Source organism: Sus scrofa, chromosome 8, assembly GCF_054392235.1.
Source record: "Sus scrofa isolate SSC_HxYL_T2T_F1_AM1 chromosome 8, Sscrofa_HxYL_maternal_Yorkshire_Landrace_v2.0, whole genome shotgun sequence".
Lineage (NCBI taxonomy): Eukaryota > Metazoa > Chordata > Mammalia > Artiodactyla > Suidae > Sus > Sus scrofa.
In genome coordinates this window covers 76,588,024-76,614,500 of record NC_139390.1, presented here as the reverse complement: position 1 = coordinate 76,614,500, position 26,477 = coordinate 76,588,024, and the positions used below count along the sequence as shown (strand labels likewise).

At 38.9% G+C, this 26,477-nt stretch overlaps 1 protein-coding gene across 21 annotated transcripts in view; it reads right to left on the bottom strand.

Annotated features, from left to right (window-relative positions):
- MTHFD2L (methylenetetrahydrofolate dehydrogenase (NADP+ dependent) 2 like) overlaps positions 1–15,977 on the bottom strand; it is a 113,100-nt gene extending 97,123 nt beyond the window's left edge. For 15 of the 21 annotated variants that reach the window (XR_014812717.1, XR_014812721.1, XR_014812716.1 and 12 more), the window contains exons 1-3: positions 15,709–15,977; positions 1,942–2,126; positions 1,226–1,348 (exon numbers count right to left, since the gene is read on the bottom strand). Coding sequence is in view for 9 of the 21 variants with exons in the window: in XM_084972495.1 (XP_084828621.1) it covers positions 1,226–1,348; positions 1,942–2,126; positions 15,709–15,851 (451 nt within the window). In the remaining 12 variants the exon portion in view is untranslated. Of the gene's footprint in view, positions 1–1,225; positions 1,349–1,941; positions 2,127–13,850; positions 13,940–15,708 lie in introns of all 21 variants that reach the window. The other 6 variants (XR_014812723.1, XR_014812728.1, XM_084972496.1 and 3 more) reach the window with 4 other exon arrangements.
- Between the last annotated feature and the right edge of the window lie 10,500 nt (positions 15,978–26,477).

Genomic DNA, 26,477 nt, shown 5'->3' with positions numbered 1-26,477 from the left:
CCTGCCATGATGCAGCGGAAACAAATCCAACTAGAAACCATGAGGTTGCAGGTTCAATCCCTGGCCTCGCTCAGTGGGTTAAGGATCTGGCATTGCTGTGAGCTGTGATGTAGGTCACAGACGCGGCTCAGATCTGGCTTTGCTGTGGCTGTGGTGTAGGCCGGCAGCTACAGCTCCAATTCGACCACTAGCCTGGGAACTTCCATATGTCTTGGGTATGACCCTAAAAGACAAAAAAAAAAAAAAAAAAAAATGTGAAGATGCTGGAAGTGAAACTAGATGTGAAAAAAAGATCTGAAGATGGTAACAGCAAAGCAAAGATAGAAGAGACCTAGGCCAGCAAGAAGGTAAGACATGAACATAAAAAAGATCAAGTCGCTTCAGTAGGATTCTAATTGAATGGAAATGAGTTGTACAAGATATAGGTGATGACTCTGGAATGTTGACAGTGTCCTTTGGAGTGATGTAGTTATGTAGCCATGGGAACTTAGTGAAGGCAAACCAATATAAATGAGGGATATTATTGTGACAAAAAGGATGACAATGCCCCAAAGGAAGTGACACTAGAATAAAACTTCTTATTTTCTAAAGAAATTCTCAGAGCTATTTCATGAATTTGAAAGGACAAAATGAAAGTTGATCCAAACTCAGAAAGGAATTAACAGTTCAATTCACCAAGGCATAAGGCACAGAAAAGATGTGTACTCCATACTGTAAGTTACATGATGAGAACAAGGCAGGTTACTGTTCAAACGCCTCTTGGCAAGATTTTGGCAATGAGATAAAATACTTCAATTCTTAATGTCCCTAATGTTTTAAATTAGAGTGTACTGAAGAAATCTTAGTTTTACTATTTTTCCATTTCTGTATACACTTATAAACCACCATAAGAGAGTTTTAATATTTTGAGAAAACATAAAATTGTTATTTTCCTATTGATTTATTAAGATCACTTTGCCTAGTTTCAGCTTACACAGGCATTTTTATGGTCTTGCACTATTGTGCAAAACAAGAACTACATATATTGCCAAAGCCTAAATTTTTCTTTCACAATTTTCAGTAATTGTAAACATAAGTCATTCAGAAATTGTCACTTGTCATATGCTAATATAATAGCCAGTCCCCTTCTGGACATATTTTATAAATTACTTAGGGTGCCATGATCTAATGTTGAAAGATGGCCTTGCTCCTAACCAAAGCAGACACAGAGAAGAGCACTAGGTACCTGGCAGTGGCAACTGAACCAATATACCGCTGACTCTTGGGTCCATGTTCAGTTGATCAGTTATATCCAACAGTTCTTCCTGAGAAACATCCTTAGGTTTTAGAATGATCTCACTATAGATACCTGGAAGAAAAACAAGTATAGAAAGTCACTTGAGCAACAAAGATGTGTTTCTTCATTAATGGTATCTTGCACAGTGTGTGACTGGTTCCCTCTGTTCCTGACCCCCTTCTACAAAAATGATGTTCAAAGCATCATCGGGAGGGATTTTTCAAACAGTACAGATGTTTTATTACTCACATGCATTCTTTGGCCCAGTATCCTATTAGGCAAACTGCACTTATTTGTGATAAGCTACTGCGAGTGGATTTGAACAGAGTAAGAATGTCAAGACCACCACTATCACTATTAGGCCAAATTCAACACAGTGAACTAGCCAGGTTTATCACATGATTAGAGCAAATGTAATAAAAACAGCTCTTTAAATGTACAGTGTTGATATCACATCTGATCACAGGATCTGAAATCACACTGAACTGATTCAATATAAAATCTGAAGAAAAAGAGGAAGAAATGACTTTGATAACTAAATAATCTATAATAATAATGTTATTCAAAGAGCACTTAGTTGACAGTTACCATTGATAATTATCACACTTTGAAGTAAAACCAGAAAACGTTATCTAGTGACAAGTACCACTAAAATGCATCCCCACCTACAGCAGTGGCAGCTTTGATCTTCTTCGTGACATACGTGTGGCTGGCTGGATTATCGCCCACTAAAATGATACTGAGGTGAGGTCTTCTGTTCCCAAGGGAAATCCAAGATACCACACCTTGTTGTATTTCTTTCTGGATTTGTTTGGCCATTTCAGTTCCTGAGATAATAACTGCATCATGTCTGGAAAGCAAAAGAATAAATGTGGTACCAAAAAGGCAACAAGGAACAGTCAACCACATGGGGTACAAGAGTGAACAAAACATCTATGATTCTCCAGATGAGCAAGCAAAATTTGTCTGGTATATTTGACACCTATTCTTCAGGTTTAAAAATATATTTATAATTTTGTCAAGGATTCCAATTCTACTTTTTAGTTCTGCATTATACTAGCTATACTATATGATTCTTCATAACTTTCACATATACATATATTTTAAAATTATCAAGTCATGTAATCAAGGTCTGGACTAGAGTATTGACTCTATTAAAGACTTGGTTATTTTTCCAAAAGATGCAGGTCACCATGGTCCAGAACTCATATGCAAAACCTCAGGCCATGCTGTATATACACGACTCCATAGACTTTTGACCTGCAGGCAAAGTCAGTTCACTCTTAATAGTGTATCCTGTACAAGACCCTAAACTCATGAGCTTTGTACTACACAACTTTCCTCACTTTCTCAAGGAAATATTTTATCTCATCTTCCAAGACAACTCTGTGACAACAGCTGCCAGTCTTGCCATTCTTGTCACTGATTACTGTGGGGTCAGTAAGCAGTGGCAAAGTAACCCCCACACACACACACCCAAACCCACACATATACACCATGGCATCATTTCTAGTAAAAACACTGCACAGAATATTACTTCCTGGCAGTTTATAAGCGCCCAAGAAGGTAAGAAATGCAGTACTTTAACAGAGGACATAAATCTATCTCTAGAAAGGCATTACGAGATGTCTTTCCTGCTCTCCATGATCTCAAACATAAAAGTGGTGAATTGATATTGTTCTTTCTGCATATATATATATGTATACACACACACACATATCTTTTTAGGGCTGCACCTGCAGCATATGGAGGTTCTCAGGCTAGGAGCAGAATCAGAGCTACAGCTGCCAGCCTACACCACAGCCATAGCAACGTGGGGTCTGAGTCGCATCTGCAACCTACACCACAGCTCATGGCAATGCTGGATTATTAACCCACTGAGCGAGGCCAGGGATTGAACCCACATCCTCATGGATACCAGTCAACTACCTGCTGAGCCACAGTGGGAACTCCCTGCATATTTCTTTTTTAAAGGTGTCTGATAAAGTAAAAGATGGTTCCTTCCTCCTGCTGCCCCTGTTCTTTCACTGCGGAAGGACACAGTGAAAGCATGATCTAAACACATGAATATTACACAAAATGCCAAATACAGGTCAATGAATATTGTGAAGAGGAAAAGGAGGAAAGAAAAATCTTCTAGCAACTTAATTTTTTCAAGAACCTGTACCCTTGCTAATGTTCGGGTGTGAATAGGCATGATGAAAATCAGCCAACATGAACACAATGCAAAGTTGTCTCTTCCAAGTTTTAACTCAAATCCAAATGTCCTATAGCTTACACGCCCTGCCTGAGCTTTCTTTAGCCTCACTGTGCCTAAGTCTCATACTACACACGGCTGCATTTCAATTCCTCACCTGTGCCAGGTTCTCATTTCTGGGCCTTCGCATATACCATTCCCTGAAACACTCTTCCTTCCCCTACTTACTTCTTCTAGCATCCTTGCCCAATCTCTTCCTCCTTCACGCCCCACAATCCTCCAGTTTCAGATTGGAAGGCACGCTGGGAAATGTCTTCTAACCCTTTTGCCTTGGAATCTGCCTCTGCTCTGAAAGCCTACAGCACCCAGCTCTTCCCCTCAGGTAAGTATCTTAAATCGTTGTCAAAATGACGATCTCCATCGCTATACGCCAGGCTGTGTAGGGTAGGCAGCTTAAATTTCCTATGACGGCCTTAACACCTAAGAGTATTTTGTACATTGCATTTATTAAATATTTGTGGAATTATCAGGGTTAAATTGTTTATTATATCACAATTTGTTGGAGTTACGATGTAGCCACAGAAAATAATAATTGCAAAAAAATGTAAAAACACTCACTGTATAAAATTAAGTGAAGAAGTTAAACAAAAAACTTAAAATGTGAATGCCTATGCCTAAAGATTAAAAAGGAATATGCAAAATAAAATGGTGAGACAGGTAGCATTCTGGATATTTCTTCATCTTAAAATGTTTTAAAATGCTATCAAAGGAGATTTGAATTATATTAAAAGTAGATGCAAAATATCTATAAAACATATGAAAAGAAAAAAATAGCAAAATTAATAACCTTACCACCCAGCTTAAGAAACATATTACCATCATCTAAAAAAATCATCCATGTACCTCCCCCTTCCAAAACCTAATCCTCTCCCATAGAGCTAAACATGATCCTGAAATTTGGGTTTATAATTCCACTGCTTTTCTTTATTATCTAACCTAATGTTTGTATCTGTAAACATTAAAAATATAACAATATATACCATACATACTATATTGTAAAATATATATGGTATAAATGATACATATCACATTTATATATGATATAAACATATAATAATATAAAACAAAACATTATAATATTTCTCTAAGGTTTACCCTCAGAAATGGAATTGCTGGATTACAGGATATATTTGTGTTCAATTTATGCCAATTTGCTTCCAAAGTGGTTGCACTAGTTCACAGGTTCACCAGCAGTGTTTAAGAATTTCTATTGCTCTATTTCATTGACATTGTCAAGGTTTTTAATTTCACCAATTAGTTAAATGGCATTTTGTTGTGGTTTTAATATGCATTTCCCTAGTTACTAGAAGTTGGATGTCTTATAGGGTTTTGGACACTTAGAGTTCCTCTTCTATGGAATGTGTGTTCATTTCTTTTGACCATTCTTCTAATTAATTATTAGCCTGTGCCTAATTTGCAGTAATTATTTATGCATTCTGAACACTGCTTTTTTTTTTTTCTTTTTACAGCCATACCTGTAGCATATGGAAATCCCCTGTCTATAGGTCAAACTAGAGCTGCAGCTGCAGGCCTATGCTACAACCATAGCAACACAGGATCTGAGCCACATCTGGAACCCATGCCGCAGCTTGTGGCAATTCTGGATTCTTAATCCACTGAGCAAGGCCAGAGGTTGAACTCACATCCTCACAGACACTATGTCTGGTTGTTAACCCACTGAGCCACAACAGGAACTCCTTGAACACTAACTTCGTATCAGTTAAATCTGTGTGTTAAGTATCAGCAGTATGTGGCTTGTCTTTTGACTTATATGGTTATTTTGATGAAAAGTTCTTAATTCCCCTGTGAAAGTCAACCATCTTTGCTTCATTCAACTGTGAAAGTTAACCATCTTTTCCTCTATAGTTTAAATTTTTTTTTGGCCACGCTCATGGCATGCAGAAGTTACCAGGTCTTGGACTGAACCCATGCCACAGCTGTGATCCAAGCCACAGCAAGAAAACCTCCACCACCACCAACAAAAATTACTTTTACAGAACACAGTAAGACTCACAGTTCATGAGACAGAATGGCTAAGGAACTGCCAGGAACTTTATGAGACTCTATATAGGTCTAGTCTATAGAATTTAATTAAAACATCTATAAAATGGTTCTGCTGAGCCTCAGTTAAGAACCACTGCTTTATGCCCTCATCATTCTCAGACCAGGAATTCCCACTCTAGTATTCCTGATAGAGAGTCAGCTACTTTCAATATAAAGAAATCTATAAAGTATATGTGCTTGAAACTGGTCATGGGATATATTATCCATAAATGTATGCAAAGGAGCTATAATCTACCAACTCGAGTATAAATTGATAATGAATTAAATACTGTATACATAAACTTAGTTAATAACCAAATTACCATCCTATTACAATGAAGTCTATATTTAATACAAAAAATATTTAATTGTAGTAGAATGTGCTCTCTCTTCACTGCCTATATCATATTTTAGAAATAAGTGTTAAAAATCTATTTGTAAGTGAGCCAAAAAGAACTAACAGTGTCACGTTTTGTTCCAAATCTGTTGGAAATTGTTAATCAACATATTCAAAAAACAGGCCAAGGCAGGTGGAAGGACTTCAGATTTGAAACTTTTGGTAAATTGCAATCACTGAAACCAAAGCATATAAGCAGAAATGTATCCCTTCGAAAGTAAGGGAAGTACTGAACTAAACAATGATGCTGCAAACAATATACAAACAATTTTGAAATTCTATTGTTGTGGGTTGAATTGTGTCCCCCAAAAGTTATGTTCAAATCCTAATCCCTGGCACCTGTAGCTGTGATCTCATTTATAAATAAGGTATTCCGGGTGGAATTATTATGTAGGATGGCGTCATACCAGAGTAGAGTATATCAAGAATCCAGTATGACTGCTGTCCTTATAAGAAGAGCCTAGACTGAGAAAACTCCATGTGCAGACACAGAAGCAAGATGGTCATTTGAGTTGGAGTTAAGCAGCTACAAACCAAGGAAAACCAAGGATTGCCAGGAACAAGAGGCTAGGAGAGCACGGCTCTGCAGAGTCCTTGGATTCAGACTTCACAGTGTGAGGAGACGTTTCTGTTATTTTAAGCGGATGAGGTTCAGAGCAGACTGCCCCAAGATGTGCCCCTCTGGCAGGCAGATGATGTCGAGCTGAAAACAGGGAAGGCCCAAAGATTCCAGAAGAAATATTTGAATTTCCCCCTTAATCCCTAAAAGATTTAAGATAGAGGGCCTGTTCCAAGAAGCCATCACTACAAAGAACCACAGGCTCATCATAGATAACCATACTAAAGTATGAACTAGGGGTGGTGGACCGGCAGGAACCTAGCAAGGTCTGTGTGATCAAAGTCCTTTCTGTGTCTCACTACCTATAGAGACCCAGCAAATATTTGTTTACCAAACGTTAATGCTTTTCATTTTCCTGTGAATGACCTTACTTCTCTTTGAGGTTCCAGGTCCCTACCTTCTTCTCCTTAGTCCAGGTTAACATAAACACCTCATCTTGCCTTTCTGACTTTGAAATCCTTTATGTGAATTCCCCATGCATACATACATAATACATTTGATTTTCTCCTCCTAATCTGCTTTATGCCACTTTTTAATAGCTAACCAAAAGAACTAAGAAGAAAAAGGGAAGTATCCCCTCCTTCACAAAGCCATCTAGTTTGTGGTACTTTGTTGTTGCTGTTGTTTCCTTTTTTTTTTTTTTTTTCTTTTTGTCTTTTTGCCTTTTCTGGGGCCACTCCCGCGGCATATGGAGGTTCCCAGGCTAGGGGTCTAATCGGAGCTGTAGCCACCAGCCTACGCCACAGCCACAGCAACGCGGGATCCAAGCCGCATCTGCAACCTACACCACAGGTCAAGGCAATGCTGGATCCTTAACCCACTGAGGAAGGCCAGGAATCAAACCTGCAACCTCATGGTTCCTAGTCAGATTCGTTAACCACTGAGCCATGACGGGAACTCCTGTGGTACTTTGTTCATGGCAGCCTTAGTGAACAAATTTATCTATAATCCAATTTAAAATATTCCAATTTGTGGGAAGAACTTTTGATGATGCTCCTATTTTTCCCTGGAAAAAATGTATATTTTTAATGTAATGCAACATTATGGAGAAAACCCATCACTTTACTGCATCTAAAAATGGCACGTTATTTTAAAAACCATAAATAGATACAACTTATTTGATGATTTTTCTCTTACAAATTTGTCAAAGAAAGATACTTTGAAAGAAGACGAGACGATAGCATCTGTGAAGATATTTAGGCTGAAATATATTCACATTTCAATACAGAATTGAGGCTATGTTCCATTTAGAAGAGTCTGTTCTGATGTACAGTTGCTTTAGCTTCTGTGGAGAAGATAATATTTTTGAAACTAAAAATACTACTGTCTAAAGAAAAGAGTGTCTGCACCTTCTAAGAAAACTAGTAGATTTAATTTTTAAATCAAGCATAAGGTTTTTTTTTTTTAATTTTCATTATCAGGTTTTTAAAGGAAGCTATGCCATTTGTAGCAACATGGATGGAACTAGAGAATCTCATACTGAGTGAAATGAGCCAGAAAGACAAAGACAAATACCATATGATATCACTTATAACTGGAATCTAATATCCAGCACAAATGAACATCTCCTCAGAAAAGAAAATCATGGACTTGGAGAAGAGACTTGTGGCTGCCTGATGGGAGGGGGAGGGAGTGGGAGGGATCGGGAGCTTGGGCTTATCAGACACAACTTAGAATAGATTTACAAGGAGATCCCGCTGAATAGCATTGAGAACTATGTCTAGATACTCATGTTGCAACAGAAGAAAGGGTGGGGGAAAAACTGTAATTGCAATGTATACATGTAAGGATAACCTGACCCCCTTGCTGTACAGTGGGAAAATAAAAAAATAAAATAAAATAAAATAAAAAATAAAGGAAGCTATGGCTAAGAAACTGATTCAACTTCAGTTGATCTTCAAACAACACAGGGTTGGAACTGCGTGGGATTTTTCACTAACTAGGCACTATGGCACTACATGATTCTTGGTTGGTTAAATCTGAGAAGGCAGAACTTCAAATACCGAGGGGCAAGTGGGAAGATTTTTGACTGTGTGGAAGGTCAGCCTCCCTAACCCTTGTATTTGTTGTTCGAGGGTCAACTGTGTGTGAAAATGTATCAAGGATTTGTCACATATTAAAAGCTAATAGTCACATAATTGACATAAAAATATTAATATGTTAATACAAAATTAGTATCACAATTAAAACTGTTTTAAGGTATAATGATATAAATTACTTTTAAAATGTTAATTTTGAAAAGAATTTAGAATATATACCATTTATAGGTCCCCTAATCTAAGTCAATAATCTAAACATGTAATTTTCATTACTTTAACTTTTTTCATTCTTAAAAATGTTCTGCTTCCATCCAAAAAATTATACAGTCACATTGCCATTAATAGACATGAAAAGTGAAGTCAATTTGAGCCCTTAGATATCTTTTGCCCATTGTACCCTGTCATTACTTGCTTAGGTGACATTTCTTGAAAAGGCAGAAGAAATGCTGCAAGTCAACCCCCAAAGAAGGTAGGACAAGGAGTTTTCCCATTCAGTACTTTATGCTCCCCCGACTGTGGAAATGGTTGGAAATGTGGCTTTATTAGGAGGTAATAACGCATAGGAGGGGCCAGGAAGGGCAGTCAGCAGTAGTGCAGCACCCATGCTACAAATTACTCACCCAAAGCCACAAGTCTGCAGGCACAGCCCTGCTTCACCCTTAGTAGTGCAATCAAGTGCACAAGTCATTTAACTGCTTTCAAAGGTATGGAATTTCCTCATCTGTACGATGGGAAGGTTCTCTTGTGATTTCACATAAGAAGATTTGGCTAAGAGTTGATTGGCTGATTTGTACAAATGGCTCTCTCTCCTAGTTTTTGTTAAGTAACAAAGGAAGACATATTTGGAGAACCAAAAGTAATAATGGACCAAAAAGCCATCAACATTTAGTGTTGTTTCTATGAGCTTGTTTAATTACCTATATGTTCCAGAAAATAGACTGCAACCATCCTAATCTATGGTTACTAGAACTAAATGAACTGTTTAATTAACTAAAACAAAGTAATAAATAGGAAGAAAAAAAATCACTGCTTTTCTTTTGTATCAAAGTACTCCTTCACAAAATAGTAAAATAACAAAATCTACTCCAGATGAACAGTGAATTTAATTTGTATACTTGACATCTTGCTTCTGCATCTATGTTTCAACCTCATTTTCAACCACAACTTTAATTAGAGCTGCAATAAACTGTTTTATGATCTATAAACATGAAAAAAACCTAATAACACTCATTGGCAATTCAAATATCTATGCAGGTCCCAGAACAGTATCATTGCTTTGTATCTTAGGGCATAATTTAAAGATTTTTCAGTTCAAATTAACAACACAACCCAAGGGGACAAGAGCAAAATGATACATGGAATAAAACCAATCACTAGTACTTTCTGAATAAGTGAAAGTTTTTTAAAGCAAATGAATACTTAGAGATGTTAAATTTATAGCTTTTTAAAAATATTTCATTTCACATCCTAAATTCTATCTTATATTGTGAAGTAGTTTTATCAGAAATTATACTTTTATAAGTTAATAAAAAGTAAAGAAGGTTCATAAACAGTAAAGCAAGTTCTTTTCATTATGTATGATTCTGTTATTAAATTCTGTAACTTAACTTTTTAAGGACCCTAAGCTGTAACTTAGAATATTAGCAGCTACCTAAACACTCATAATTTTTTTCAGAAAAATATTTTAAATGCTAAGTTTTGTACCATGACAGCTCTTAGGCAACCTGTTGAGTCCTGTGTACACCTTCTCAGAAAAATCTTTTTTTTTTTTTTTTTTGCTTTTTTTTAGGGCTGCATCCATGGCACATGGAGGTTCCCAGGCTAATTAGGGGTCTAATCAGAGCTACAGCTGCCAGCCTACACCACAGTCACAGCAACACAGGATCCGAGCTGCATCTTCGACTTACACCAAGGCTCATGGCAATGCCAGGGATTGAACCCTCAACCTAGGATTCTCTAGTCGGATTCTCTTCCTCTGCGCCACAATGGGAACTCCAGAACAATCTTTTTAAATGCTTAAAATGCGAAGGTTTACAAGGAAACCAAATTTACTGAAATATTATCATCAAACACCTTTTTCTTTAAAAAAGCATTAAATAAAAGGATCTAGTGGTGTCTGATAACTACCATAATATCAACATAGTGGTGAGTGTATATGATATTTTAAGATTTCTATAATACTAAAATATCTGTGTTTTCATTGTGAACATCATAAACTCTATTAATAATACTTTGGTTTGCTGCCTATATTCACAATTGAAGAAAATGCAAAATTTATTAGAAGTTAGTAACCTCTCATCTAAGTTTAGGGATCCCTAAATTTCATCCATGAAGTTCCAGGTTAAGAGACATCCTGTATTAAGGGAATCTGACAATTTTTAAGATTTCTATGCAAAATTAGTTTTCCTAATTCACAAAAGTTCTACAAGATTTAATAAAAAATTTCAGAAAGAAGAAAAACAATAGTGATATATGTTAACAATTATAAATTGGTTGTAGAGTAAAGTACTAGATAGACCATGTAGGTTTAAGCCCTGTCTTCACCATTTATTTACTGTGTTACCTTGGACAAGTTACTTAATTTCTCTAAGCCTCAGTCTCCAAATCTGTTAATTGGGAATAGTCATAGCATCTACTTCCTTCAGCTGGTTGTAAAGATTAAACGACATACTGTATGCAAAAATCTCAACAAAATGCTTAACGCAGAGTGAGGGATCCTTAGATATTAATAAGGACTAATTTTTCAACAACACAACTGGATTACTTAAAGGCCAGATGATATTCATTGCAGAATTAATGACACATAGCCAAAGGGAGGGGGAGGAAATATCTATTTTAAACTATAATATGCCCTCACTATAAAATTATGAATCTTTGAATAGTCTCTTGGATCTAGGTACACTCTTTAATGAGGATAATTATAGAAACCTACATAGAGTTCAGATCATGAGTGAACAAACCTGACTGGTATGATGTTGACAAGAAGATAACCTGAATTTGAAACTAAATTATTTCATGTTTCAAGGACTAGACATTAAACAGTAGCAAGAAGGTTACATAAATTACAGCCAGTTGACTTAATGTAATATGATGCAGCCAATAATATGTTAACAAAAACAAAGGCAACACAGAGAATGCATATGATGTAATAATATGCAGAACAGCTGGATAAACCTTCTTGGATACTATCTAACCCTGAGTTCTCTTTTGGCTCTAATCTAGGTTTGGATTATATTCCATTCTGACCAGAAAGTTTTCTATCTTTTAGGTAACTTTTTTCCTGGTTCCAAGTGTACCTCTTAACAGCAAATCTCACATACTACTAATCATTAATTTATCCCTCTCATTGACAGTTCAGATTTCAGCCAAGCTCCTATCTCTTTAAGCTTCCCTCTACAACTTAATCATCCCTAGGCAAAACTATTTTAAAAACCTTTACTGAGCTCCATGGAATTCCATGAAGAATATGTGACCACTGAAGATAATCTTTTATCATCCAATGGGGGTATTACCTTGAAAGGATACTATAACTTCAAAGCATCTGAAAAACAAACACTAGGGTGATTTAATAAATTTCCAGATTATCATTAAAATTATGACTAACAAGATCTGACATTAATATTAGTCTGTTTGTTCATCTCTCAATCCAGTTTAATCAGAAATCTTGATTCTGGAGACATTAGAACACATTATCTCCATCAGCTGTGACACAGACATAAAACTAAGATATGATACCAAATTTTGAAACATTTAGGTTCTAAGTTTAAAATCACGTAAGAACTGCTTAGATATACAAATTATGACCATATAGCTATCACATCTGATTTTCTTTAGAATAGGTAAGGCATTAAGAGAGGAAAACCACACTACATTTGCCAACAAAATAAAATATGATTTTGAGAAACTGCCTTTGCTAGTCATGGGATTAATTCTATCTTGGCTGAAATCAGTCTAGAAAATTAGCTTTAGTAAAGGTCCCAAATGGAGTCTAGGTCTTTCAAGCTTCACATGAGAATAAAAGTATCTTTAAATCAAATAATTCGACTTGGTAGAGAAAAAAAGTCCTAGAGGAGCAAATCAGAAGAAAAAATGAACAACCTTACTGATAAAATTTGTCTTTTTAAAATTATTAAACCATCCACTTTACAAGACATGATTATTTCAATAACAACCAATAGCTCTTACTAACTCCGAAAGTGTGGGGTTTTTTTTTAATGCCAGTCTAGCCGCAAAAATGATAAAGCCATTGGCAGTGAGACATAAAGAAAAGGTGAGGCTTTCATAATGAGCTGTAGGTAGGTACACAAAATTTACAAATGCTAAAAAGAATCACAACAGAAGCGGGGGCGGGATCTGCCAAATTAATTAATCACCGAGCAACAGGATAAACAGGGAACAAATGCTTGGGACAACCATTTAGTTACTGAAAAAGAGTTCAGGTAACAAAGCAGGATTTATGGAAGTCCCTGTTGGAGAGTGCCTGCAAACCTGCTCTGAGCATGGCCTCAATGGACAAGGTCTGTAACCTTGCGCCCAAATGGGACAGACTGCTGCCCAGCTCCATACACTAAAAACCACTGGGCCAGACTCACGTGATGTTTATAACCCAAGTACATTTTGATTTGTAACCTTCTCACACAGCAAGGTAAAGTTGAAAAAAAAAATTAATCACCAAGAAATTAATTCACTTCAAGAAACAATAAGCTGCAACAAGTAAAAGGGCTTATTTTCTTGATATTAAATGTATTTTTGTGCAACTAGCAAATCCATTTTCTCATGAGTAAATAGGGAAAAAACTCATCACAAACTTTCAAGGGAAAACCACTGAGATTAGTATTAAATGATACTTCCAAGATTTTTAACTCTCAAATTCAAACATGATTTCTTGAAATTCTGCTTATTAAAAAAAAAGTCCACTAAAAAGGTATTTATATGTTCTACTATATGTTCTACTATATGTTCAAATATCTAATTAGTTAAAAATATGAAAAATAATCAAAAATACTTTTTCACTTTTCATTTAAGGCTCTATATAGCTCAGAGAGTGGTCATAAATACCATCACTGGAAACTGTCAATATTATTTGGGAAAGAGTTTATCAAACTCAGAGGCGCTTTTTAGTAAGAATAACACTAAGGCTCAAGTTTCAAATCAGTAGGAATGATGTCAGATTTAAACCCCATTCACTACGAAGAACTAGACAACTAATGGATCACTACTTATTAAAAGAGATGACTGAGGATGGGGACAAGTGGGGAGGTAGACAGTGGCGACCTCTGGAAGAAGGAATCTCTTCTCTCTGCTGGTCCTAGAAGAGAAAAGAGACACCAATGAGCATCAACACACTGTCTGAATGTCTCCCCACCCGAGACCCACCAGTCCACAGGTGTTTCTCAACCTTACAGCCAACCTCACCTTCATAGATGGTATTCAGTGCCAAGAGGTCAAGACACCACCCTCTCCTAACCTAAACAGTGCTACTTCGAAAAATAAAAAACTATCAAAGTTATGATTTTTATATACAGTTATAATCTGCACCAAATGGGGCTGAAAGCAGCTGGGTTGAAAGTAATACTTCTTTACCTATATAAAAAATAGCTTTCCAAAATTATTGCACTAAACTATAGACGGGCCATTCATTCAATTAAAAATCTGAATTATTTGTGTGCATGCACATGTGTGTGTAGCAGGTGGCTACCACAAAACCTTGGGGTTGTTAACAGCTGTGGCTCCCATTCCATGTAGCAGAGAAGAGTAATGGGGTTGTTTAGTAACATCAGTGGACAAAGGGAAATTAACCAATGTACACAACTGGAAAAAGGTTATCTTCATTCTGGAAAGAAGCCCTAAAATAACTGAAATTCAAAAAAGAAGTATCTAAATAGAGGGACTACCATACACAATTCCTCCAATCCTGTCATACAAATACAATTCTACAGAATCTGCTTTTCTGTAGTAAGTAGAGTTGACAATTCCAAACCAACTGGAAAATTTTTTCAGACACCATAAGAGCTTCCACAACCAGAACTCTGAGTCACTGTTATTTTCTCACATATCTTCGTGTAAGACAAACAGTAGTCACCAGAAACTATGTCCAAAGTAAACCCTGTAGGATTTTTTTTTTTTAATTGCAATCACTTAAGACTACGGTCCAAATATATAGAACGGGGAGTTCATCAACTTTGGTGAAATAAGCGGTACTTATGTTTCCACACTAGTGATCTTTACTTTCTCGCAGGTATGGTGCTGGGCATTGAGGATGCAAAAAGACAAGACAGTCTCTGGCATGGAAAACTGCAATGAAAGTACACTGGAAGCCCTGAAAGTCTGAAAACAGAATCTCTTCTGGCCTCACTGGCTCTGGGTCAAAGGAATTCCTTATTTTTGAGTTTGTAACTACAACTAGTAGATAACGGAAGGATGAAGAGTTCCTAGGAACACTTGTGCAAAGAGTTAAAGCCATACTCGCAATCTGCTGCCCAGCAACAAATTCCAAAGAGATGCAATGAACCTCAGCTTGACCACTTCAATACAGAAGACTGAGAAGTCGAGATTAATGTCTGATTTTGTGAAATCATTTAAGAATCTCAGAGCTGGAAAAGACCTCAGTATGCAACAAAGAAATTCAGAGACTCAAACACCACTAAACCATCGGGCCATCGCCCACTCCTTTGTTTACAAAACACAACAATAACAAAACAGAAACGATGTTTCAAACAAGTAGCCCACGTGTTTTTATGACCCCTTGCCTCAGGGCCTCAAAGGTCTCCCTCAGACACACAACTGCACCTGCTGTCAAGATGGAACGTTCCAGGGAGCGCAGAGCAAGCCCAAGTTGCTGGACTTGAGGCCGACGCTACCGGTCCGCCCGGCCCGCCCGGCCTGCAAGGCCAAGTTCGCAGCCAAAACAGGCCTCGCCCCTGGCCCCGCCGCGCGGCTGCCCGGGAGCCCCCGGCCTCCTGCGCGAGGGCCTCGCCTCACCGGCTGCCGGCGTCCCGCCGCCCCTCCCACAGCCCGCGGCTTCGCACCCGGGAGGGCCCAGACCCGAGGAGGTCGAGCGTCCGACAGCGCGCGTACCTCACGCCGCTGCCCCGAAAGCCGCGGATCGCGCGCCCGGCCGCTCCTGGCGCCTCCAGGGGCGACACCGCGCTCCTGCCCAGCGCCAGCATTCGGCCCAGGCAGCCGCGGAGCAGCCAGAAGCCGCGGGCCGACACCGTCATGGCCGCGAACCCCGGGCTCCAGGACCGAGGCGCCACCTCCCGCCGCCCGGGTCCTCGCAGCTGCAGGTCGGGTTCCGCCCCCACCCGGCCCGTGGGGGACAGTATCCCACAAGCCGCGGGTCCCAGGAGGGCACCGTACAGGGGCGGGGCCAGGGGCGGAGCTCAGGGCGGGGGCGGGGCGAAGGAATCCCTGGACTGTCAGGTGGCGAGGCTGGACCCAAACTCCAAGTTGGGAAGAGCAGAGGCAGGTGCTCCCAGACGCTGGTGGCCTGCAGTGTGGACCGGCGGCGATCGGGCTTCTCACCTGATGCTCCCATAGCGAGGACACCAAGAAAAAGGGTAAACGAATCAGTTGCAGCAGCACACCCCTTTTCTCCCAAGCTAAAGCTCTGTCCAACAGCTTCCAAGTCTGTCTGGAATTTGATTTAAAGCTGGAAGCGTGTTTCCCATCCCCCTGGTGAGACAGATACCTTGAGAGCTGAGAAAAGAAACAAAACTGTGAGTGTGTGGAGCAAGGAAGGGGACCTGGCTGAACAAGCCCTGGACCTAAGAATTTCTATAGTTCTACCTTATGATCTCCACTTTGGGAAAGAAAAATTGGCCAATGTCTACCATTTTCTGGAGTCTGTGATTAACACACTCTAGGAACCTGCATCATGTAGTGAACTTGTAGTGAAAAAACAAAACATCCAGCTCCCTTTGAAAAAGTAAAAATGAGACCCACTATTCATTATGCTGGGATATGTTAAAAAGACAAGTGAGGTACATTTAAAAATTTTAAGAGTTCGAGCAAAAATCGGTTTGAATTGGGCCGCATCCAATCTAGTACATAGAAAAGAGCTCCAAGGAGCATGACTTTGAAAAAATGAAAGACTTGCAAGCAGAAGGGAACAGGACAAGGAAGTTATGCTAGACAAGTGGTTTAGTTATTTCAAGTTTACTTTCCTTATGGCAGGGGTCTATCAGGCATATTACCTAACTGGTGACAATATGAAGAAAGAAACAGTCTCTTCATGCCCTTGAATTAAGTATTATTTTGGTGGGGTTTTTTTTTTTTTGTATTTTTCTTGTAGTCCAGCCTAAAGGAATAATGCAAAAGGTAGAAAAAGTGTGCAGAAAATGAAAAATATATAATTAAAAAAATTAAAAATAACTTCCATCTTTAAAATACAGGATTATTTATGTGAATTAGGTTACATTCATTAAAAATAAAAAGTAAGGCATTCCTGTTATGGTGCAGCGGAAACAAATCCGACTAGGAACCATGAGGTTGTGGGTTTGATCCCTGCCCTTGCTCAGTGGGTTATGGATCCGGCATTGCCTTGAGCTGTGGTATAGGTTGAAGATGAAGCTTGGATCCTGCATTGCTGTGGTACTGTAGCATAGTCCGACAGCTACAGTTCTGATTCGACCCCTCGCCTGGGAACCTCCATATGCCATGGGTGTGGCCCTAAAAAAAAGCAAAAATAAATAAATAAATAAAAGTACTATGCATCAACATGAGTGGAACTAGAGATCCTCATACTAAGTGAAGTAAGTCAGGAAGAGAAAGACAGATACCATATGATATCACTTATATGTGGAATCTAAAATATGACACAGATGAACCTGTCTACAGAACAGAAACAGACTCACAGACATGGACTGTGGTTGTCAAGTGGGAGGAGGCGGGAGTGGGATGGACTGGGAGTTGGGGTTGATACATGCAAACAGTTACATTTAGAATGGATAGACAGGAGTTCCCGTCGTGGCGCAGTGGTTAACGAATCCGACTAGGAACCATGAGGTTGCGGGTTCGGTCCCTGCCCTTGCTCAGTGGGTTAACGATCCGGCGTTGCCGTGAGCTGTGGTGTAAGTTGCAGACACGGCTCGGAGCCGGCGTTGCTGTGGCTCTGGAGTAGGCTGGTGGCTACAGCTCCGATTCGACCCCTAGCCTGGGAACCTCCATATGCCGTGGGAGCGGCCCAAGAAATAGCTAAAAAGACAAAAAAAAAAAAAAAAAGAATGGATAGACAATGAGGTCCTGCTGTTTAGCACATGGATCTATGTCCAATCACTAGTTATGGAACATGATGAAAGATAATATGAGAAAGTAGGTATAGATGTATGACTAGGTCACTTTGCTCTATAGCAGAAATTGGCAGAACAATGTAAATCAACTATAATTTTATTTTTTATTGATTGATTGATTTTTTTTGTCTTTTTGCCTTTTCTAGGGCTGCTCCCGAGGCATATGGAGGTTCCCAGGCTAGGGGTCGAATCGGAGCTATAGCCGCCGGCCTACACCACAGCCACAGCAACAGGGATCTGAGCCGCGTCTGCAACCTACACCACAGCTCACCACAACGCCGGATCCTTTAACCCACTGAGCAAGGCCAGGGATTGAACCCGCAACCTCATGGTTCCTAGTCGGATTCGTTAACCACTGCGCACCACAACAGGAACTCCGCAACTATAATTTAAAAAAAAAATTTTTTTTAATTTGTTTCGAAAGAACTATAGATTCATATGAATTTGTGAAAAATAATAGAGACCCATTGTACTCTAAAAAATAAAAAAGTACAAAGTAGTAAATATCAATAGTAAGAGCTGGCAGTCTCTGTAGGCTTACTCTGTGCCAGGCACTCGTCTATATGCTTTACCTAGATGTTTTCACTTAGACCTGAGACATAGAGTCTCTTATTACTTCATTTACATGTAATAAATTTGAACTTCAAAGAAATTAAGGAACTTGCCCAAAGCTACATGTTTAATAAGTGGTACATCCAAGATATTTTTTTAAAAAGGCACTTTGATTCTATAACTGAAAAAATTAAGAAACTTGTAATTACCTATGGGACAAAGAAGTCATGAAAAGGAAAATTAGAAAATAATTTTGAACTGAAGGAAAATGAAAAGAGAACCTATCAAGATTTGAGGAATGCAGCTAAAGCAATACCTTCAGAGAAACTGATCGCCTTAAATGCTTATTTTAGAAGAGAGTAAATGTCTGAAATTGATGGTCTTAGCTTCTACCTTAACAAATCAGAAAATTAAGATCAGTTGAGTTAAAGATAAGAGCTAAATTAAATAGAAAACAGAAAAGCTGCAGAGGAAATCAGTGAAATCAAAAGTAACTTTTTAAAAAAAGATCATTATAGTTGATAAACTTGTTGTTAAACTAATTAGAACAGAAGAGGACTGTTGGAAGGCAGTGCATCGTGGGCCATGTGCCTTCCTACACATCTTGCTGAGTGTAAAGATTCCAGACCCTGATGCTTTTACTTGGGCCATGTCTCAGGAGTCCTCATGCAGCTGGTAATTTCGAGAGTTGAGGCAATGACTCCCTATGTACAAAGAGAATGCTTGCTTACTGCTTACTATAAAAGTGATGGGCTCCTTAAGCTCAGAGTTCCCCTTCTAAGTACAACCTGCTATACATACAGGCTTCATGTAGTCCTGCACATCATCCTGTGGTATGTGTGGAAACTGCAACAATGACACTAGTACTCCAGCAACTACTTTTTTGGTCAGTATCATTTGATCACATATACCAGGGTTTATTTCTGAGCTTTCTATTGTATTCTGTTGTTCTATGTGTCTGCCTTTTGCCATCACCACATCTTTTGATAACTGTGACTCTGTAATGAGTTTTTGTTTTTAATTTTTTTTTTTTGTCTTTTTGCTATTTCTTGGGCCACTTCTGTGGCATATGGAGGTTCTCAGGCTAGGGGTCAAATCGGAGCTGTAGCCTCTGGCCTAGGCCAGAGCCACAGCAATGCAGGATCTGAGCAGAGTCTGCAGCCTACACCACAGCTCACGGCATTGCTGGATGCTTAACCCACTGAGCAAGGGCAGGGACCGAACCCGCAACCTCATGGTTCCTAGTCGGATTCGTTAACCACTGCACCACGATGGGAACTCCTGTTTTTAATTTTTATTTTATTTTATTTTATTTTTGTTTTTAGGGCCACACCCATGGCATATGGAGGTTCCCAGGCCAGGGGTCATATCAGAGCTACAGCTGCTGGCCTACACCACAGCCACAGCAACATCATATCCAAGCCACATCTGCAACTTATACCACAGCTCACGGCAATGCCAGATGCTTAACCCACTTAGCGAGGCCAGGGATTGAACCTGCAACCTCATGGTTCCTGGTCAGATTCGTTTCTGCTGTGCCATGACAGGAACTCCCTTTAATAAGTTTTTAAATCAAAGAGTGTGAGATCTCCAACTTTTTTCCTCTTTTCCAAGGTTATTTTAGCTATCCAGATTCCCTTGAGATTTTGCATGAAATTTAGAATGGATTTTTCTACTTCTGCAATAAAAAAAAAATGGCATTGGGACTTTAATAGGTATTTCATTGAATTTGTAGATTGCTTGGGTAATATTACTGTCTTAGCAAAATTAAGTCTTCCAATCCATGGACATAAAGTATCTTTCCATTTATTTGTGTCTTTTCTGATTTCCTTCAGCAACATTTTGCAGTTTTCATAGTAAAAGTCTTCCTTGGTTAGGTTTATTTCTAAGTATTTTATACTTTTGGTGCTATTGTAATGGAATTCTTCATTTCCTTTTTGGCATGGTTATTTGGGCAACTGCTTTTGCTGAAATAAGTTTCTTTGTCTCTGCCCAGGAGTCTCATGTCTTCTGTAAGTCTGCATGAAACTGTAGAGAGTTAACTTATTAGATTGTAGATGGGGCACAGTTAACTCCTTCATAAAGACATAAATTACTAACATAAGTAATGAAAGAGGGGATATCATTATGGATCTAAAGGCATTAAAATGTTAATAAATTAATAATGTAAAAATATTTAGGAGTTCCCTTTGTGGCTCAGTGGTAACAAACCCAACTACTGTCGATGAGGATGTTGGTTCAATCCCTGGCCTAGCTCAGTGGGTTAAGAATCAGGCATTGCCATAAGCTGTGGTATAGGTCACAGATGCAGCTCGGATATGGCATTGCTGTGGCTGTGGTGTAAGCTGGCGGCTGCAGCTCCAGTTCAATCCCTAGCCTGGTAACCTCCCTAGGCCAAAGGGGCAGCCCTAAAAAAAAAAAAAAAAAAAAAAATTTAACGCATATATTTGGCAACTTAAATAAAATGGACAAATTTATGTAAAAACATGAATCATCAAAAATTGGCCCTAAAAGAAATTTTAAAATTTAATAGCTCCATGAAATTTTTAAAAATCTAATTAATAATTAATTATCTGCTTATAAAGAATCTCCAGGCTTTGTGGGCTTCCCTGATGACTTCTTTCAAACATTTTATAAGGCAAAAATAACAATCTTATGCAAATCTCTTAGAAAATCAAAGACGGAACCTTCCTAACTCATTTTATAAGGCCACCATTGCCCTGATACCAAAACATTACGAGAAAAGACAAAAAAGACCAATATCCCTCAATGATATAGTAACAAAGGTCTTCAAATACAATAGCAAATTTAATAAAACAATATGTAAAATGGGTAATATATCATGATCCAGTGAGGTTTATCCTGGGATTATAAGTCTGGTTCAACGTTCAAAAAACCAATAAATGTAATTTGCTATAGCAGCAGACTGAAGAAGAAAAAAAATGTTGATCTCAATAGATGTAGAAAATGTATTTGACAGAATTCAGCATTCATCCATGAAAAAAATTTAAAACTTGCAGAGAACTGCAAGTAGAAGAATATTCATCAGGCTTATAAAGAACATCTATTAAAACCAACAGCTAACAATGGGTTCACTTCATGGTGAAAGATGACTAAAATTAACGCAAAACAAGGATATCTGTTTCCATCACTTCTTTTTTGTGTCTTTTTGCCTTTTCTAGGGCCACTCCCACGGCATATGGAGGTTCCCAGGCCTCTAGCCTATGCCAGAGCCACAGCAACGCAGGATCCGAGCCCCATCTGCAACCTGCACCACAGCTCACAGCAACACCAGATCCTTAACCCACTGAGCAAGGCCAGGGATCGAACCCAAAACCTCATGGTTCCTAGTCGGATTCGTTAACCACTGTGCCACGATGGAAACTCTCCCTGTCTCCATCATTTCTATTCCATATTGCTTGTCTGGGGCTGACTCCAAAAAGGTACAAAAGAAGTTTTGGGAGCGATGAAAATTTTCTATATTTTGATTATGGCATGGTTCTGTATTTTGATTATGGTATGGTTCTGTATTTTGACATGGTCTATAAATTTGTCAAAACATCATATTACACACTTTAAATGGGAACATTAAATTGTACATAAATTATACCTCAAAATTGATTAAACACAGGGGTTAAGCATTTGTTGATTCTCTGTAAAAGTAATATACATCCCTCAATAAGGATCCTCTTTTAGATAGATAGATAGGTAGATAGATCTACTAAATAGATCTAAAAAGATCTGAGATCTATATCTACAGCTGTCTACCCATCCAACTCGTGTTGATTGTCCTAATTAATTTGACCACTAGAGGGAGCCCATATTTCATGAACCCAAAAGAATGACACTGATTTGAAAAGCACTGGATGTAAATGCACAGAAAAGAATAATGGATATAAAAAGCGTTCGCGAGCAGATTTGTAGAAAATTAGTAATAAAGTTTGGTAAAACTTTTCTGGCCATAATAATACATAAAATAAAAATGTTACTTGTGGAAGAGATGAAGCTTCTTTTGCTAGTGTATTTAAATAGTAGACCTCTACATAGAACTTCTTAACCAAATAATAACACATTCCAACAATCAAATGCCATGCCTCACACCCCTCTACCTGTAGGGAAACATTTGAAAATACCTGCTGAAATTGAACAGTCACCAAAACATATTTTTATACAAATCAAGCAAGGCACGAACAGCATGAGTACCATAAAAAAAAGAAAGGTAAGCAGAAGCAATGTATAAATACACATGCAAGAAAGGTAAGCAGAAGCAATGTATAAATACACATGCTAGTTTATATATAGACTATTTTTTCCAAGATACCTACACATAGAAAATAAATATTATTAATATTTTCCGGGAAAGAGAAATGAAGATTTGAATGACAGGGAGAGGTTTTTTTTTTTTTTTTCTTTCTTTTTTTTTTTTTTAGTAGTATAACCTTTTGCACCATTTGAATTTTTACAATGTATATGTATTTTTTATTCAATAGGTAAGTATAATCAGTTTATCTATTTCAGTAGTATGGGTTTTGGATTCTGAATGATTAAGAACATATTGAATAAAGTGTTGCAGAAATATCATAAGTGTAGCTAGGGATTTGGATTTCTTTCTGTTAGGGGATATTACATTTTGAAAGACTCCCAGAAGACTGGGCCAGTCCTTGGGCCAACTGATGGTGTTTTGTGTTTTGAGACCTATCATGTGGACAAATAATAAGAATTTTTATAAAGAATGAGTAAGCCACTTGTTATGGGCTGGATTTTCCCCCCTAAAATTCATATGTTGAAGCCCTAACCGCCATTCCCTCAGAATGTGACTTTATGTGGCGATAGGCTGTTTTAAAAGCTAATTAAGATAAAAAGAGGTCATTGGGGTGGGACTTAATCCACTATGAGTGGTGTTCTTATGAGAAAAGAAGATCGGGACACAGATGCATACAGAGGGAAAACCGTGTGAACATAGACGGGAAAGAAGACTGTGGGCAAGCCAAGGAGGAGGGCTTCAGAAGGAACCAACCCTAAGGACACTTAGATCTTGGCCTTCCAGCCTCCAAGAAAGTAAATTACTATTGCATAAGCCACTCACTCCATGATTCAGTACTGTGCTATGGCAGCCTGAGCAAAGTAATATGCCAACTAAGCCAGTGATCCTGGCTACAGGTGATAGGCAGCCACTGAAGAATTTCAAGTAAAGAATCTGAAAGAGAATGGATATGGGTACGTGTATAACCAAATCACTGTTGTACAGCCCAAATTATCACAACATTTTCTCAATAAGACCTTAAAAAAATGGGGGGGAAAAGACATCAATGTCAAGAAAAAGAAAAGAATAACCAGATGAGATCTATCCTTTCGAGCAACCACTTTATAATGAATAAGACTGATTGGGGAGTTACCACTGTGACACAGAGGAAATGAATCCTACTAGTATCCATGAGGATGTGGTTTCAATCCTTGGCCTTGCTCAGTGGGTCAGGGATCCAATGTTGCCTTGAGCTGTGGTGTAGTTTACAGATGTGGCTTGGGGGAAGCTATAGCTCTGATTCGACCCCTAGCCTGGGAACTTCCACATGCCACAAGTGGGCCCGCCTCCCCGACCCTGAAAAAAAAAAAAAGACTGACCAGATGTGACAGTCTGGGAGACTAGTTAGGAAATTACCTCAATGGCCCAGTGAAAGCTGCTGAAAGGCATAATTAAGGCAATTTCACAAGGAAGGGAGAGAAAGAGTTTCATATGAGCACTGTTAAGGGAATAGAAATGGCAGGACTTAAGGACTTAGAGCCCAGGTGGATGCAAAGCAAAAGGTAAGTCAGTCGGTGATGAAACCGGACCCCTGGTCAAGACAGCTGAGCGAACTGTTGATAAACCAAAATGGAAAATCACAGGAGCCGTGGGTTCTCATGTGACAGCTGGGGAGAGCTAAGTGAGTTACGGTGGTTACATGTTAACGTTGGCAGCGAAGAGAAAATGCAGGAGACAGGCATCAGTCCTGATTAAGATCACAGCGCCTGATGAGCCTATGAAAGGAGGCCGGTAGAGTTGGCAGGGAGTGGTAGGCAGGATGTCTTAGATGGTCTGATGTGTTACCTGTCATGGGGAAGAAATGCACCTCACCCAGAAATACACAGAGGGTCTCTTTCTGGAGGTTTTGTCTCAACATCCCGTAGAATCTGGGTGTAACCAGGGTGGAGCTGGCCTCACCAAGGCAGAAGTCATGAAAGAAAAGGGAGATAATGATCCTGGCATCAAGGTTTGGCTCTGCGCTGAACAGGTTTCATAACCTTGGGCAAGTCAGTTAATTTCCTTTTGCCTCACTTCCTGTCACTAGCAAATCGCAGTGGAAAGAAAACGATTAGACTGACTAGGACCCTTCATTAGCTGAGAAACATCTGGAAGGCCCAAGAAAACCCTCCTATAGCAGGGGATGTACAAACTAAGAGCCAGGGAATAAGTAAGAAGTCACCAGATGAACATAAGTAGGAGGTGATAAGATGAAAGATGTACCAGTTAGAGGGAAGAGCATCTGTAAGACCCTGAGCTCAAACAGAAATGGTGTTTGCAGAGAACCAAGAAGTGATTCGATATTCTAGAACATAGTTTTCTAGGGATGAAGTGAGAAAACCTAAAGTGTAAGCCGTTAAGTCATTTGCTCCAGGTCACATGGCTAATAAGGGTCCGATCTCTGAGTTGAGCACGCATGTCTGCACCAGGACCTGCATATAAACGAATTGTGTACAGCTTCTCTATAGTACCATACAAACAGGAGAAGATCATGACCGAGGGCAAAACAGGCCTAATATTCCCCAGTGTCTCTAGGAGATTATAGAGTGAATATTCACTTGATCTTAAAAAGAAAAATAAAGGTGAGAATGCCAAAATGATCACCATTACGTATATAGAATTAGGTCACTAAAGTAAGGAAGCTAAACTTAGTCAAATCATTCAACAGATAACCTATGAACCTTTGTTTCTACTCTTGTCCTATGCAAATAGAGAGAGCAACTTAATATGAATTTTATGACTAATGCAAAAAAAAAGGGTGTTTTATTTTGTTTTTTTTTTTCCTTTTAGGGCCACCCTTGCAGCATATGGAAGTTCCCGGGCTAGGGGTCTAATCAGAGATGAAGCTGCTGGCCTATTCCACAGCCATAGCAACACCAGATCTGAGCTGCATCTGCCACCTATACTGCAGCTTATGGCAGTGCTGGATCCTTAATCCACTGAGCAAGGCCAGGGATCCAACCCACATCTTCAAGGATACTAGCTGGGTTTGTTTCCACTGTGCCACAATGGGAACTCCAACAAACTTTTAATTATTAGTTTTCTTTTTAAAACCTGCTTTCTACTGACTAAATTTTTACTGAACTCTGAAAACCCCTGGTCATTGCGATTATTTTACAAACAAAACAAAACCCCAATCAGATCAATTCAGTTTTATATGGACTTAATATTGGGGTGAACTGTGTTATATATACCACTCAGCATTGACTCATGGAAGGTTACACTGATTGAAGAGCTCATCTTTGTCCTCTGCGTTCTATTGTTTTACTGTGAGGTGACAAGATGTGGAATTATTTCTGTTGGTCGTGCATGTGATTTGTTGGGCCCCTGAATCAGAGGCTTGTTGTCTTTGATGGCCATGGAGCTGCATCACTCATAGCCACTTACAGTAGAACCTTCCGCAGGAGTTCAGGGGATGTCCCAGGGTGGCAGGTGGCTTAACAGTGTCCTTTACTAGTGCTCTTCTCATTTTGATATTGTTTCTGTATACTTCTCTGCTGGCCTTCCCTGTACTTCCCCACTGCAGATGTGCTCTGCAATCCTTGTCACAGAGTCTGCTCTCATTATTCCTTTTCTACCCAATGCTTTATCAGCTGTGGGGGAAGTTGAACCTTCAGCCACACTGTGTTGGAGTTCAAGGATTTCCTCCAAAGGAGGAAGAGGAGGGAGGACATTTTGCTTAATTTTTTCCTAGTAATATACCTATGTTTTGATCTGCAAAA